The sequence below is a fragment of the Anguilla rostrata genome, chromosome 15 (genome assembly GCF_018555375.3).
Source record: "Anguilla rostrata isolate EN2019 chromosome 15, ASM1855537v3, whole genome shotgun sequence".
In the NCBI taxonomy this organism is placed as follows: Eukaryota; Metazoa; Chordata; class Actinopteri; order Anguilliformes; family Anguillidae; genus Anguilla; species Anguilla rostrata.
In genome coordinates, this window is record NC_057947.1 from 35,915,414 (window position 1) to 35,929,541 (window position 14,128).

The following is a 14,128-nucleotide window of genomic DNA, read 5'->3' on the forward strand; positions in this document are numbered from 1 at the left end:
TGGCTAAGCTTCCTATGTGGAAGCTTAACGTCCAAAAGCCCTTACATAAATATTACAGCAACTCTAGGTGTGCTTCTAAACAAAGCATTTGCCTGCGTGTATATGTTAAATAATGCTCTTGCAAGCTCTGCCAACATGGTCATCTATAATAGTACAGATGGAGCTGTTGTGTGTGGAGTTTGCATGTCCATGTGGGTTTTCTCTGGATATTTCCCGTAGGTATGAGTGTGTGAGTGAATGGTGTGTGTGCCGTGTGATAGACTTGCAAACTATCCAGGGTGTATTCCTGACTCTCACATGAACCTGACCAGGAATTAGCAGGTATAAATAATGGATGGATGGATGGAAAAAAAGGCCACGATCTCAAAGAGAAGAAATATGAAACACATTATTAATGAAGGATGACAGGGGGTGAGCCTCTGTGCGTCATTGATTTCTGTCGTCCAGATTGCTGAATTATAATGACAGGCCTAGCACTTCCTAGCCAGCAACCGCTCAGAGCTGAACGGCATTAGTGACAGATGATGCAGATTAGGAACCACCTCACGCTTCCAACTGCGTCCTGCAGACAGAACAGTGCGTCCAACTGACAGACAGAACAGACCGACCGAGACACAGCGACATGACGAGGACTGACAGACAAAACACTGAGCCGAGCTACGGACGAGACTGACAGACAGAACACTGACCGAGCCGACTGACAGACAGACTGAACACTGACCAACCCGGATGACTGACAGAACACTGACCGAGCCGACTGACTGACAGACAGAACACTGACCGAGCCGACTGACAGACAGAACACTGACCGAGCCGACTGACTGACAGAACACTGACCGAGCCGACTGACAGACAGAACACTGACCGAGCCGACTGACTGACAGACAGAACACTGACCGAGCCGTGACAGATGAACACTGACAGCGATGAGAACCTGACGAGCCGGCTGACAGACTGAACACTGAGCGAGCCGACTGACAGACAGAACACGCTGACCGAGCCGGCTGACAGACTGGACACTGAGCGAGCCGACTGACAGACAGACAGAACACTGACCAAGCCGACTGACAGCCGTCAAGAGGAAGAACGCCAAGGTCATCCTCCACAGACATGCCATTCTGGAACCACATACCTGTGTCACATGACCTACAGGAGAATATACAGCTCCACACCACACAACAGAGCCACAGCACAGACCACATACCGTGCACCCTGTAACTATCAAGAGAAAAAGTAAACAGGGGAACTATGTATAAAAAGGGCTGAAATTCATACACAGACCCCCCCCCCCCACCGCCACCATAAGGATAAAAATATCTTCAAATTAAAGCTGACATAACATTCAACATTCAAAACCATCCCGACTTCATTTTCTCCACTTTCCTTTTATTGAATCCATTTCAACAGACGTTGTTCTGTTAGGTCACAGGCCCACATTTTCCCTGTGAGTTTCTGGGTTAAGCCACTTAATATCATTACCAGCACCGCTAACTGAAACAAAGGTGACCAATCACAGCTCCAGATTTGCTCGCTCTCGTGCAGCGTCCGGAAAGGGAAGTTACACTTTGAGAGAGAATTTCCTGCAATCAGATAAGAGCCTGAAAACAACCCCACTGGCACTAATCCGATTGATCAGTATTCGGCTGGCAGACAAAGCAGTTTCTCATTTCAGACGCCTCTCTCACTTGTGCGTATAAACGTCTCTCATCTCCCTGCCACCACCATTTCTGAAGATGTTTTCAGAGTCTACGATTTCAAACGTTCAATACCGTGGAAGGAACTGGAACCCCTTTGTTTAAAAAAAAAAACTTGCTTCAAAGAGGCACAAACACAACAGTGTGCAGTGCCTTAACTTCAAGAGAAAATAGAGTGAAATCATAATTTTAATTTAGATCACCTCAGCCATCAATAGCCTGGCATTACTCCAGCACGCTTCTTACCGCTGACCTTTCATTGACCGCTTTGAGACCTGTTCGATATTACTGATCTTTCAACTACTCTGAAATGAGAAACTCGATTTACTGCAGCCTTAGGAACTTCTGTCTGTGATGAAAAGGCAGGGCTCGGTCGACTATCAGAGATTAAAAGAGGCATAAGAATCCATACAGGTGTGGAATGGTGCAGGTGAACACAGAGGATGTGGCACCAGCGCTGGTAAATCACCCTGTAATGATGCGATTCTGCACTCAGCCAATCACGGCACGCTTAAAAGCGACCCTACATCACCACAATACTGCTTTGTGATTGGCCTATTTTTTTTGTGTGTTCAGCAGCACCCGTTCCACCTACGCATGCAGTTCTGCAGGGCCTGGCAGCTATATTGCCCCACGCCATCTGTACAAACATCCAAAGCACCCTCTGCACCCGACAACGAGCCGGACGCTTAAAAGCTTACAGGCCTGGACGTGTGGGAACTGAGCACATCGTTAGACTCAACGCCATTAACAGACCTTAGAGGCCCAATCCACCAATACTGTGCAAACTGACTTTTGAACTGCAAGATTCTCAGCCCTCAAAAAAAAGAAATCCCTTCGTTTATTAAAATGCTTCAAGCACATCCTGCCTTCTGTAATATGCATTAAAAAAAACTAAACACTAAAGGATGTGAGTGGATAAATGCTAAATATCTTATCTGAAAAATGCCATCAAACTTTCATCAAATAATTAAAGAAATAAGCATGTTTGCATATTTTAGCATGCACAATATGGCTTCCATTCCATGCCAAACAATTAATGATTCACAATACAGGGCCTATGTTCTGTTGTGTGTCCTTCATTTACAACATTTGAAGTCGTGCAAGTGGCAGGAAAATTAAATTGTTTTTTTCAAGGTACTTAAGCAAGGTCTGTAGGCGCTATGCAACTAACCAAACACAATTAACACTAACGAGCTTTCCACTGTGAAATTGCCTGCAACCCCTGAACATGATAACGCTATAAGACCACAGAAATAACCTTTCAAGCACACTTATCGTTTGTAAAATGAAATCAATATTAAAAACCTTGTTAATATCATACAAATATTGTTGCAATTTGACATATACAAGTCACATATTATTGTCAGTTTATGACCGCAAACCTATGACACCTACAACACTGACACTCTTTTCTGATGGACTAAAGTGACGAGTCTATTTGAGTGTCTGAATCTTGAATGCTCAATAGCAAACACTTATACGCTGTAGGTTGACATCTCTTGGCTGTAAAACTGCATATATTATTTATGAATTCGTTGGAACAGCCCTGTATTTCCCAGAAAGCTATTTATTACATTCTGCATCTTACTGACCAGGTAATATGAGACGCTGCCCCAGATTACAAAAGGAGAGAGGGAGTAAGTATAGCACCTGAGGACCGTAAACAAGCTGGCCTGTCCACACCAGATATCCAACACTAACACAGCTTTAACGCTTTGACCTGCCCGTTTACCTTCACATCCAAAGTCACATGCCTTTCACACAAGTAGACAGGTCTCCATAACATTATTTTATTAAGGAAAATTAAATAAATCTGCATGGCACTTTAACCAGTGCCATTTTCTGTACCTCCTCCACTGTGACCATGTGGCTACTCAACTCTGCGATCGCCTAGTGATGTCTGCCTTCTTTCTCCTGGACCAGCCTGTGTGCACACGCTCCAACACAGCTTTACAAGAGACAGGTTCAGACAGACCGAGGCCATCATAAAATAATCTGCAGCACAAAAAACTATTTAGCTTTGCCAAAGATAAACCCCACCATAACAGATATAAGGGTTGACACCTCACCAACTGTGAACAGCCCATCTTAATTACATCTACATTTCGGGCATCAGAAACAGCTTCCATTCTTTTACATGCTGTCCATTTATAAGGCTGCATATTTTAGGGATTCATATTAGACACCTGGCTCAAGTCCACACCTGGGAATCGAACCAACAACCTAGCGAAAAACCTGGACACCGAGTTCCAGAACCGTTACACTACACTGTCACATTTCCACCTACGCTGCTAACTGGACTGACACAACACCCCCAACCGCACTGCTAAATATTTGAGCCAATTACTGGAAGGGGATACGAACTCCAGAAGCACTTCAGAGAGGCAGCTGTAGGCTTCAGTAGCCGTGGGCTGAGTGGCTGTATGTATCTGCGGATCGGTAACCAGCTCTAACAGTCCTGTGCCGCGCTGTGGAAGAGAACGCTGGCTGTGCCGCGCTATGGAAGAGAACGCTGGCTGTGCCGCGCTGTGGAAGAGAACGCTGGCTGTGCCGCGCTGTGGAAGAGAACGCTGGCTGTGCCGCGCTGTGGAAGAGAACGCTGGCTGTGCCGCTAGGGAAGAGAACGCTGGCTGTGCCGTAGGGAAGAGAACGCTGGCTGTGCCGCTGTGGAAGAGAACGCTGGCTGTGCACCGCGTGGAAGAACCTGCTGCCGGCTAGTGAAGCGCTAGGCTGGCCGCTGGAGAGACGCTGGCTGTACCTGCTAACGCTGGATGGCCGCGCTGGGTAAACGCTGGCTGGCCTAGGAGAAACCTGGCTGCGCTAAGCCGCTGTCCTAAGACGCTGGCTGTGCGCAGGAAGAGACGCTGGCTGTGCCGCGCTAGGAAGGAGCTGGCTGTGCCTAAAGAGACGCTGGCTGTGCGCGCTAGGAAGAGAACGCTGGCTGTGCGCTAGGAAGAACGCTGGCTGTGCCGCGCTAGGGAAGAGAACGCTGGCTGTGCCGCGCTAGGGAAGAGAACGCTGGCTGTGCCGCGCTAGGGAAGAGAACGCTGGCTGTGCCGCGCTGTGGAAGAGAACGCTGGCTGTGCCGCGCTGTGGAAGAGAACGCTGGCTGTGAACATAACCGCCGTGGCAGAGAACCTCCCCTGCACAGGACTAGTGTGAAGCGGGGCAGGCTAGCCTGCTGGGCACGCGTCCAGGGGCTGCTTTACCTCCTGACTCCTACTCCCACTTGGATCACGACGCACCGTGGGGTCAAACGGGTCATACGAGCCTTCAGAGTAAAACCAGGCAGAGGCAACACACTGGAATCCATGCAAAGGGTCACTACCCTATTCTAACCCGAGTCGCCCTCAGATTTTCTCCTGTGGGGCTGACCTACAAAGACGTTTAGCGCAGGCAAAACAATAGCACGACCGTAATACCGTAACCGGTCACTGGCCGTGTTATTGGTTCTGCGTGTGCTAAAAGGTTCTGTTCGTGCTAAAGGCCTTAGTAAGACAGGTCCTGCGTCTGAACTTCAGAGAAAACAGAGAAACAGACAGACGACTGTGCCCAAAAAAGCTGAACGTGATCATTTATGCCCTTAATGTCGAGAGGTCCACGATCGGTATCTGGAAATAACATGCATAGCAATGAGGAAAAAAACAACAAACAAAAACAATGTAAAGACTGAGCGTGATAAACAGCAGCAGAAGTGACAGTCCAAAAAAGAAAAGTGAGAGATGGAAGCGGATGCATGTGCTGACTGGGCCCAGAAGAGCAGCATTCTTTAGCAGCGTGGAGAGCTGCAGCTTCAGAACGCGTTCTAAATATAGCAGGAGAGCATGCTCCGGCCTTCTGCCCTGCACAAACACTTCAGCCCAAACTGCGCACGTTCAATGGGCTGCGAAGCCCTCAGGAAACGGTGCTGCTGCAGACACTGAAAACTGCCAAACCCGGGACCCAGGAAGTTACAAATAACCTTCACAACTTTCGCCCAAGGAGTATAGAGGAGATAATATTTACTTACATTTGTGCATACATACACACACACATACATGCGCGCATGCACAGACACACACACACTTGCGCGCGCGCACACACACACACACACAGACAGACATGCATGCACGCACACACACACGCACACAGACACACGCACAGACACACACACACGCACATGCACACACGCACAGACACACACACAAACACACAGGCACAGACACACACATGCGCGCACACTCACGCACACACACACACACACACAGACACACGCACAGACACACACACAAACACACAGGCACAGACACACACATGCACGCACACTCACGCACATGCACACACGCACAGACACACACACAACACACAGCCGACACACGCGACATGCACACACACACACACACAGAACGCACACACACACAAAAACAGGCCAGACATCACTGGCACACAGGCAATCACACGACGACACCACACTGGCACGAACAACACATGCAAACACACTGCACACACGGCACAGTATACCCCACGGACTTCACACGGAAAGCCAGCATCCTGGCAGCCAGGTGTTACGTACTAGCCGACTCCGACCCCAGGCACTCGGCCGTTTCTAGCCCGACGGCGGCCCTTCAGTGCGCCTCAGCCCTCGCCCCCGCCCCCAGGCCCTTCAGGCCCCGCCCCCGCCCTTCAGCCCCCGCCCCCAGGCCCTTCAGGCCCCGCCCCCAGGCCCTTCAGGCCCTGCCCCCACCTCAGGCCCTCATCTCTCACTCCCACACCAAGCATTCCAGCAATGTTCACACCGCAATTCATCACCGCCGCCGCGGGAGTCAAAACACCGCAGGAGAACACAAACACGCGCGGGGAGACCCCGCACGGCTCGCTCTATAATGAGCACGTCAGCCAGACGCTAGCAAAAGACCGATAAATCCCCAATTAAAAAGATAGGTATTGTTTTTTAAGGCCAGTAATGTCTGTTACCTGGTATAGAACTGAGGCCGCTATCACAGCCACAATCACTTCAAAACAGGAAATGAAGCAGGAAGTGCTGCCCTTCTGTCATGCGTAACCTCATCAGACAGTATCAGGGACCTGCACCCCCCACTACAGAACAGACTGATCCTTTCACCCCCCACTACAGAACAGACTGATCCTTTCACCCCCACTACAGAAAGACTGATCCTTTCACCCCCACTACAGAACAGACTGATCCTTTCCCCATACAGAACTGACTGATCCTTCACCCCCACTACAGAACAGACTGATCCTTTCACCCCCCACTACAGAACAGACTGATCCTTTCACCCCCCATTACAGAACAGACTGATCCTTTCACCCCCCACTACAGAACAGACTGATCCTTTCACCCCCCACTACAGAACAGACTGAGCAGAGCTGCAATCTCCCGTCTGGCTCATTATCGCTCTGAAACCTGTCCCCCACTGCAGCCTTATCCCGAGCGCAATGCGCGCGCCCTTCAAACTGCACTTCCTGTCGCTTCTGCACACCGAGGAGCGCAGGCCTGAGATAAAGCCCAGCGTTTCGGCCTGCGTGTGGGGCATTACGCCTGCAACAGCCAGCCAATCCCGTGAGCTCTCCTCCAAAAAATGCCTTCAGCACACAAAACAAACGCTGGTTTCCAAAACAGCTTCTCTGAGTGCAGGTGCCTGTATGTACCAAGCACACACACGTGCTCCAGGCTGCCAGTCCCAATTCTCCGAACCTCTGAGCCTCTGGGAGAGGGGAATAAAATAGGAGACACACAAAAGCCTAATTCTTGACAAATAAAACTGCAACAAACATGCAATCAATGGGCTTGCACTTCAGTGGCAGTGCTGCCAAGCCCTTTCACAGAGAGATCCTTTGAGCTAGGCACTCCAAGGATGGATGTTTAAAACTGCATAACCGCTCAACTTAGTCTACTTCCACTGATAATGTAGCCATTTCTTATATTGGAAATCCTGTTTTTTTCCCCCTTTTTTGCAGGCTGGTCTCAATGCAGCAATAATGCTCACTAAGGCCCTGACTCAGGACGCCACCGGGAACAGTGGCAATGGCATAATAAGCTATGGCAGCCAAAACAGACCAGCTGAGGTTGGAGAGCATTTAATCTTAACAAAGACCACAGCCTTCTTCCACATCCTCCCTTTGCAAACTGGCATCCCATGCATAACTGACTTCCACACACTTTGCTGGCATTAACATGTTTTAGATTGAGGAAATGACTTGCTTTCCAGGACAGTGCAATTTGCAAACTGAGTGCAAATTGGATTCTAATGATCTTTTTGTACACCTGAAAATACCTAAATGAGCCATATAAACTCTTAAAATGCCACAAACTTTTATAAACACAGGATCCAGCCTCAAACTGGGAAGAAGCCCTTACGTGCAGACTCCAGGAGAACCTTGTTCAAAGGCTTCTAGGACGTTTGAACTTGTTTGATCTATTCAAGTCCACATTTTAGTTTTGATGTATTTATCCTGTTTAGGTACACACTTCCATAAATACAGTTTTGATTCTCCATGTGAACCGTGAAAGGATAGAGCCATCAGGCCAGTGTTAAAGCTGTTAAATGGCAAGAACTTTGTCCATCTGTCAAAAAACATCACATCGTCAGGTTACACCACTTGACTTTGCAAAATAAATGACATCCATTTGATTCCCTCAAAGCCCTGCACCAAATCACACTAACAGTGTGATGAAGTGAGAAAGTATCTGTTGCACAGAGTGCTAAATGATAATCTTCTGTCACGAATGTCCTTATCACATCTGCATTATGCTGAAAAAATGACTGAAATCATAAAAATTATTAGTTTGGTTGAGAAGTTATTTTCATTTTGTTCATCATGTAGGCTAATACAACAGTGCGGTATCTTCAGAGATGGAGAAGGATTCGAGCAGACAGTGATAATTATGGGGGTGGGGGGGGTTCCTCAAAAGGATTACAGTGTGGTGTACAAATGTGGAACAATTCACTTCCCTGAAAGCTTTCACAAAAGACAGCCAAACTGAAGAAAAAAAAACTGGCGTACTGCACACAGAGAGCGCTACCAATACAGCACTGCTTTGCTACATCAAGCAAATGATCTTATTACACATTGATCTCCTTGTGGATCTCAACAAACACCCAGGCCCCAGACAGCACGCCAGCAACCTTTAATGTGCAAGGTGTTCAGGTTACGAACACTCACCTTTGCTGCGTCAGCGTCGGTGGATAATTTATGGCACTTTAATAATTCATCCAATTTACAAAAGATGATTTGCCACACCACAGCAAACGCTGCTGCATTAACAGTTAACATTTACAGTACATAACTAGTTAAAACCAAATTAAAAAAACGAACAATGGATAAGAGTAATTCTGGATAAGAGTGTATTCTAAATTAATGCAATGCTGTATTATGCAATTAGCATAATAAGTAATACAACAACAGCAATGCAGCACATGCAGTCATATCTTATTTTTGCAGACTATGGTGTGGAGTGTTCTATCAGAATGTACACACACACACACACACACACACGCACACACACACTAACACCGATAACGCACACACACACTAACACCGATAACACACACACACACTAACACACACAAACGCACAAACACTCATACACACAACTCAATACAAAGGCAACCAAAAACCTCAGAAATAAAGAGAATTACTGGTAAATAAAGACTGAATTTAAACAAACAAAAAAAAACCCCATTGTGGTTGCACGTGATTACCATACAATAACAGTCCTCCGGGTTTGGTTTCCGGGTCATGGGCGATATACCAGCGGCAATTAAAAAATGCAGCATGTCTTCCTGACTGACGCTGGTCTAAATTTGGAAAGCTGTGCAGCATTCATAATTCAGTGATGTGCTCACAGAAACTTTTCAAAGCGCCGTTTCTGACTGCAGGTTCAAATGTGAGGCGGGAGGCCCCAGATAGTGTAAACACTCCCAACACCGTCTACGCTCTGGAAATGCCCTGCAGTGTAAACACTCCCAACACCGTCTACGCTCTGGAAATGCCCTGCAGTGTAAACCTCCAACACCGCTACGCTCGGAAATGCCCTGCAGTGTAAACACTCCCAACACCGTCTACGCTCTGGAAATGCCCTGCAGTGTAAACACTCCCAACACCGTCTACGCTCTGGAAATGCCCTGCAGTGTAAACACTCCCAACACCGTCTACGCTCTGGAAATGCCCTGCAGTGTAAACACTCCCAACACCGTCCGCTCTGAATGCCCTGCAGTGTAAACACTCCCAACACCGTACGCTCTGAAAGCCCGCAGTGTAACCCCAACACCGTCTACGCTCTGGAAATGCCCTGCAGTGTAAACACTCCCAACACCGTCTACGCTCTGAAATGCCTGCAGTGTAAACACTCCCAACACGCACGCTGGATGCCCTGCAGTGTAAACACTCCCAACACCGTCTACGCTCTGGAAATGCCCTGCAGTGTAAACACTCCCAACACCGTCTACGCTCTGGAAATGCCCTGCAGTGTAAACACTCCCAACACCGTCTACGCTCTGGAAATGCCCTGCAGTGTAAACACTCCCAACACCGTCTACGCTCTGGAAATGCCCTGCAGTGTAAACACTCCCAACACCGTCTACGCTCTGGAAATGCCCTGCAGTGTAAACACTCCCAACACCGTCTACGCTCTGGAAATGCCCTGCAGTGTAAACACTCCCAACACCGTCTACGCTCTGGAAAGCCTGCATTACTCCAAACGCGCTCTGAAATGCGCAGTGTAAACACTCCCAACACCGTCGCTCGAATGCCCTGCAGTGACATCCAAACCTTGCTTGAAATGCCCTGCAGTGTAAACCACCTCACGCTCGAAGCCTGCATGTAACACACTGTGCATGCAGGGTACACACACTCAATATATTGATAATTATGCTGTGAAAACAATCAATGCAGTTCACGCTAGTCCAGCCTGTGGGCCCCATAAAAACACATTCACCAACCAGAGCAAGTTTGGGCACTTCCGGTCCTGGAGGGCCAGCGTGTATGCAACTATGCAGGTTTTTGTTTCCACCAATTAGCCTGGCTAAATTAGCTACCTGGCTGTTTACACTAACACTGGTTCACTGGTAGATTTGATCACAGTGAAACGGTTCATATAGGGGCACAAGAACAGTGTTCATTTATACCACCAAAATGTCAGGTGGTATAAATGTTCAGGCTAATTAAGTAATTTCAGGCCAGAAGTTGGCATAAAAACCAGAAACAGACTCGGCTCTCCTTGCCCAATTTTGAACTAGAGGGAGGGAAAACTCAACTATAACTATAAGTCTGAACTCAAAAGCTGACCTCAAGAAATAATCCACTTCTTTTGGTAAATAACCAAGACAACCAAAAATAAAAAATAAAGCTAAATTTGTACAAAACTTTTACACGGTATCAACTGGTTGTGATATTAGGGCCACTGGTAAGTTTACAGTGATAAATCCAGCTCTCGGGAATTTATTCGATTTACACATAATTGTGCATTCTGAACCACAGGCATGAATATCAAATAATGTTTAATATTCTGTTAACGCCACCGAGAGAGAATGTAGCCTATACGGGGAATATCACAGCATGACTGTCAAAGAACAGTATACTTAAACTCTATTTTCCATTCCTTTTCCGTGGTTTTACAACACAGCAAAAACACACCATCTTTTTTCTTTTTTTCTTTGCAATAATCTTCTGAACTTTCGCTAAACTTCAAAAGATTGACTGTCACGTGGATGTTCCTCGCTTCACTACCGAAACGGTGGTCGGCACTAAATTCCAAATATTCAATGCACATGAACTAGGCATAAGAGCGTAGGTAAAGCCATCCGGACATTTAGCTGTAGTAGGCTACATCATAATATGCGGGTCCACAGTCTCAACTGGTGCACTTACACCGTGACTCAAGTATAGGAATAATCCATACGCTGAGGTGGCCGTTCACATTAACACGAACTAGTTTGGTTGTCATATACATTAGCGCATGCTGTATTTGTGACACGTGTCCCTCAAATACCTTGTTGGGATCGCTCGCTCGGAAAACATGGCATGCCATTTCCGACTCTGGGTTGTCAGGCTGGCTCCTGATCAGGTAGGCAAAATAGGTGAGGTCGTGGCTGTTGTGAATGAATCGTGAAATGAACTGCGCTTTGTGTTCGAAGATGAAAATGGACGCGTTGCTGTTATTCGCCGGGACGCATCGGATGAGTGGAGGCATTAGAATCAGCTCAACTTCCCTGGCCTGGACGGGTCCCGTCTCGTTCTTCTCACTCTTCCTGCGAATCTCTGCCACCAGCCACGGGAGCATGGGCAGGGTGGTGCGCCTGTCCAGCGGTGACCAGCCCATGTAACAAAGGGCAAATCTTTTCTCCACTTTCGAGGGATTAATCCCTTTGTCATCCTGAATATCAGAGGGCCTGACCTCCATCTGGATGTTAATCTGAGGGCAAGCGAATGCGCGTATAAAAAAAAAAACCTACTGTTGCTGAATTTCAGCAATATCCGAGTGCCAGCTAGCCAGGCTAGTGCATTCGATTGGCGAAATAAAACAGCCTTAACAGTCACTGCTTAGAAGTGAAGTAGCCTCTAACTTGCAAGCTAGCTGGCAACCTTCATATTCCATTACAGACTGGAAACTTCCTCTTTTCTATGGAAAAAAAAAGTTATCGCAACAACCGCGAAGGTAGTACACACGCTCCTCGTGCAGCAGTGCTAAAAAGCTTGGGCGCAAATGTGCTCCTGTCGAGGCTGGGAGTGTGTTTGTTCCTTTCTCCCTGAATCCATCAATTAGACACTTGGCGATGTCCGTCCGAAGGCACGAGTCCCTTTTTACTTGCATGGGACGCTTTTACTCCTGCACGCGCCGTCCTAAAACGTGGCGCTCCAAGACAGCTGAGCGAACACTACCCTTGTTGTAAGCAAAACAACACAGTTAAAACGACTTTTCGCCACTTCGGTTATACCCAACACTCGATCAATCGCGTGTCCTCTCAGATTTGCATTGGACCTGGTGCCCCTTGTTGTCCCCACGTCCCTGCTATAGCCAACCCAGCCAGCTAGCAATGTTTGCCTCCGCTTTGTTGTACTGATTCCTAAGGAGCTGGGTCGGGTTGCTCCGGGAGGAGTGGCTGTACGTGACAGGTTTCCTATCGCATGTGCAGAGAACAGGCACCGCTGCGTCCTTACGCTAGGAGGAGAAGCTACACGTGACCGCACACACTTTCGCCTGTTCCCGTCAAATGGTGTGGGTGGGTCCTTGTAGACCACGCAACTGTGCTTGTGGTCGAGGCTAAAGCCTGGTAAAAGCCGATCTACAAACTTTACATCAAGCTTTTGATGCACAAAAGCTTGTGACCGATCTGTTTTAAATGTCATGTTAACTTTTGTTTCCTAAATATTGTTCACAATGCATTCGTTTTAAAGATGGAAATATTGATTGGGGGATTTGGGTTGCCCTTCATTCATCAATACGTTACATTACTTATGGTTTCATCATGGCTGGTGATTTGGTTATTGGAAAGTAGGCCTAACAATGGGGAAGCACAAGAGATTTGTGTAAAACAGAGTTGACTGATATCCTTGCCAAATATCTGTTTGGTGAGAGGAGAACCAGACCACCGCACATAATAGCATTCCTTTCCAATCCTCAGGCAAGACGCTGTGCTGGCCCTATTTGATTATGTTCACTACACACCACTTGTTTTGGATATTTGTGAGCAGTGGATGTGTGAGAATTTTAATTAAGTGGCATCAACGCATTATTTACACAAGTATGTTTATTACCAGTATTCACTGAACTCCAAAGGCAGTGATGCACAGCTACGAACACTTGGCACGATTCCATGTTACTACCTGGTGCTTTAATTTTTAATCAAGTTAAAGAGGCATTACTTTTTCAGTGCTGTAGTTACACATTTATTTTTAATTTCAGTGACCTCCAGACACATACTGCTTTTTAAATGAGAAAATAAGTGGGTTAATGTTGGTTTACTTTCAAGGTTAAGGACACGGTTAGCCCACAGTGGTTAGGCCTTGGGCAAAAAAAAAAGAAAAAAGAAAAAAAGCTGAAGAGTTCAGTAACTGCCAAGCAGAACGGTCACAAACTCATGACGCTGCACAGAGCCACTGACAACAGCAAATACGCCTTTGAGACCTTAAAATGAACCGTGATGTCCTAATCTACTCTGAGAGCCCCAGCGAAAGAGCAAATAACCTGGAGTGTTAGAGAGACCTGCGATCCTCGTTCAGGCCTGCGAGACAGAGTGCCTGCCTGCCCGCTGCGTGTGTCAGGGGCCGCTGAGCCAAGTCTGCGCGTTGCTGGGAGTCTGCGGAGGCCTGTAACAGGACGCCCGAGCAGCGGAGAGTCTCCCAGAAATAGATCAAATATGCAGCGCATGTAACCCCATCAGAGGCACTCCCCGGGCACGCCGTGCCCCACGGGTTCCCAAGAACACCCG

At 47.5% G+C, this 14,128-nt stretch overlaps 1 protein-coding gene across 4 annotated transcripts in view; it reads right to left on the bottom strand.

Moving 5' to 3' along the window:
• tbc1d4 (TBC1 domain family, member 4) overlaps positions 1–12,895 on the bottom strand; it is a 45,214-nt gene extending 32,319 nt beyond the window's left edge. For 3 of the 4 annotated variants that reach the window (XM_064311935.1, XM_064311933.1, XM_064311932.1), the window contains exon 1: positions 11,689–12,895. In XM_064311935.1, coding sequence (XP_064168005.1) covers positions 11,689–12,099 — 411 coding nt within the window. In that variant the 5' untranslated portion in view covers positions 12,100–12,895. The remainder of the gene's footprint in view (positions 1–11,688) is intronic. The other variant, XM_064311934.1, reaches the window with a different exon arrangement.
• Between the last annotated feature and the right edge of the window lie 1,233 nt (positions 12,896–14,128).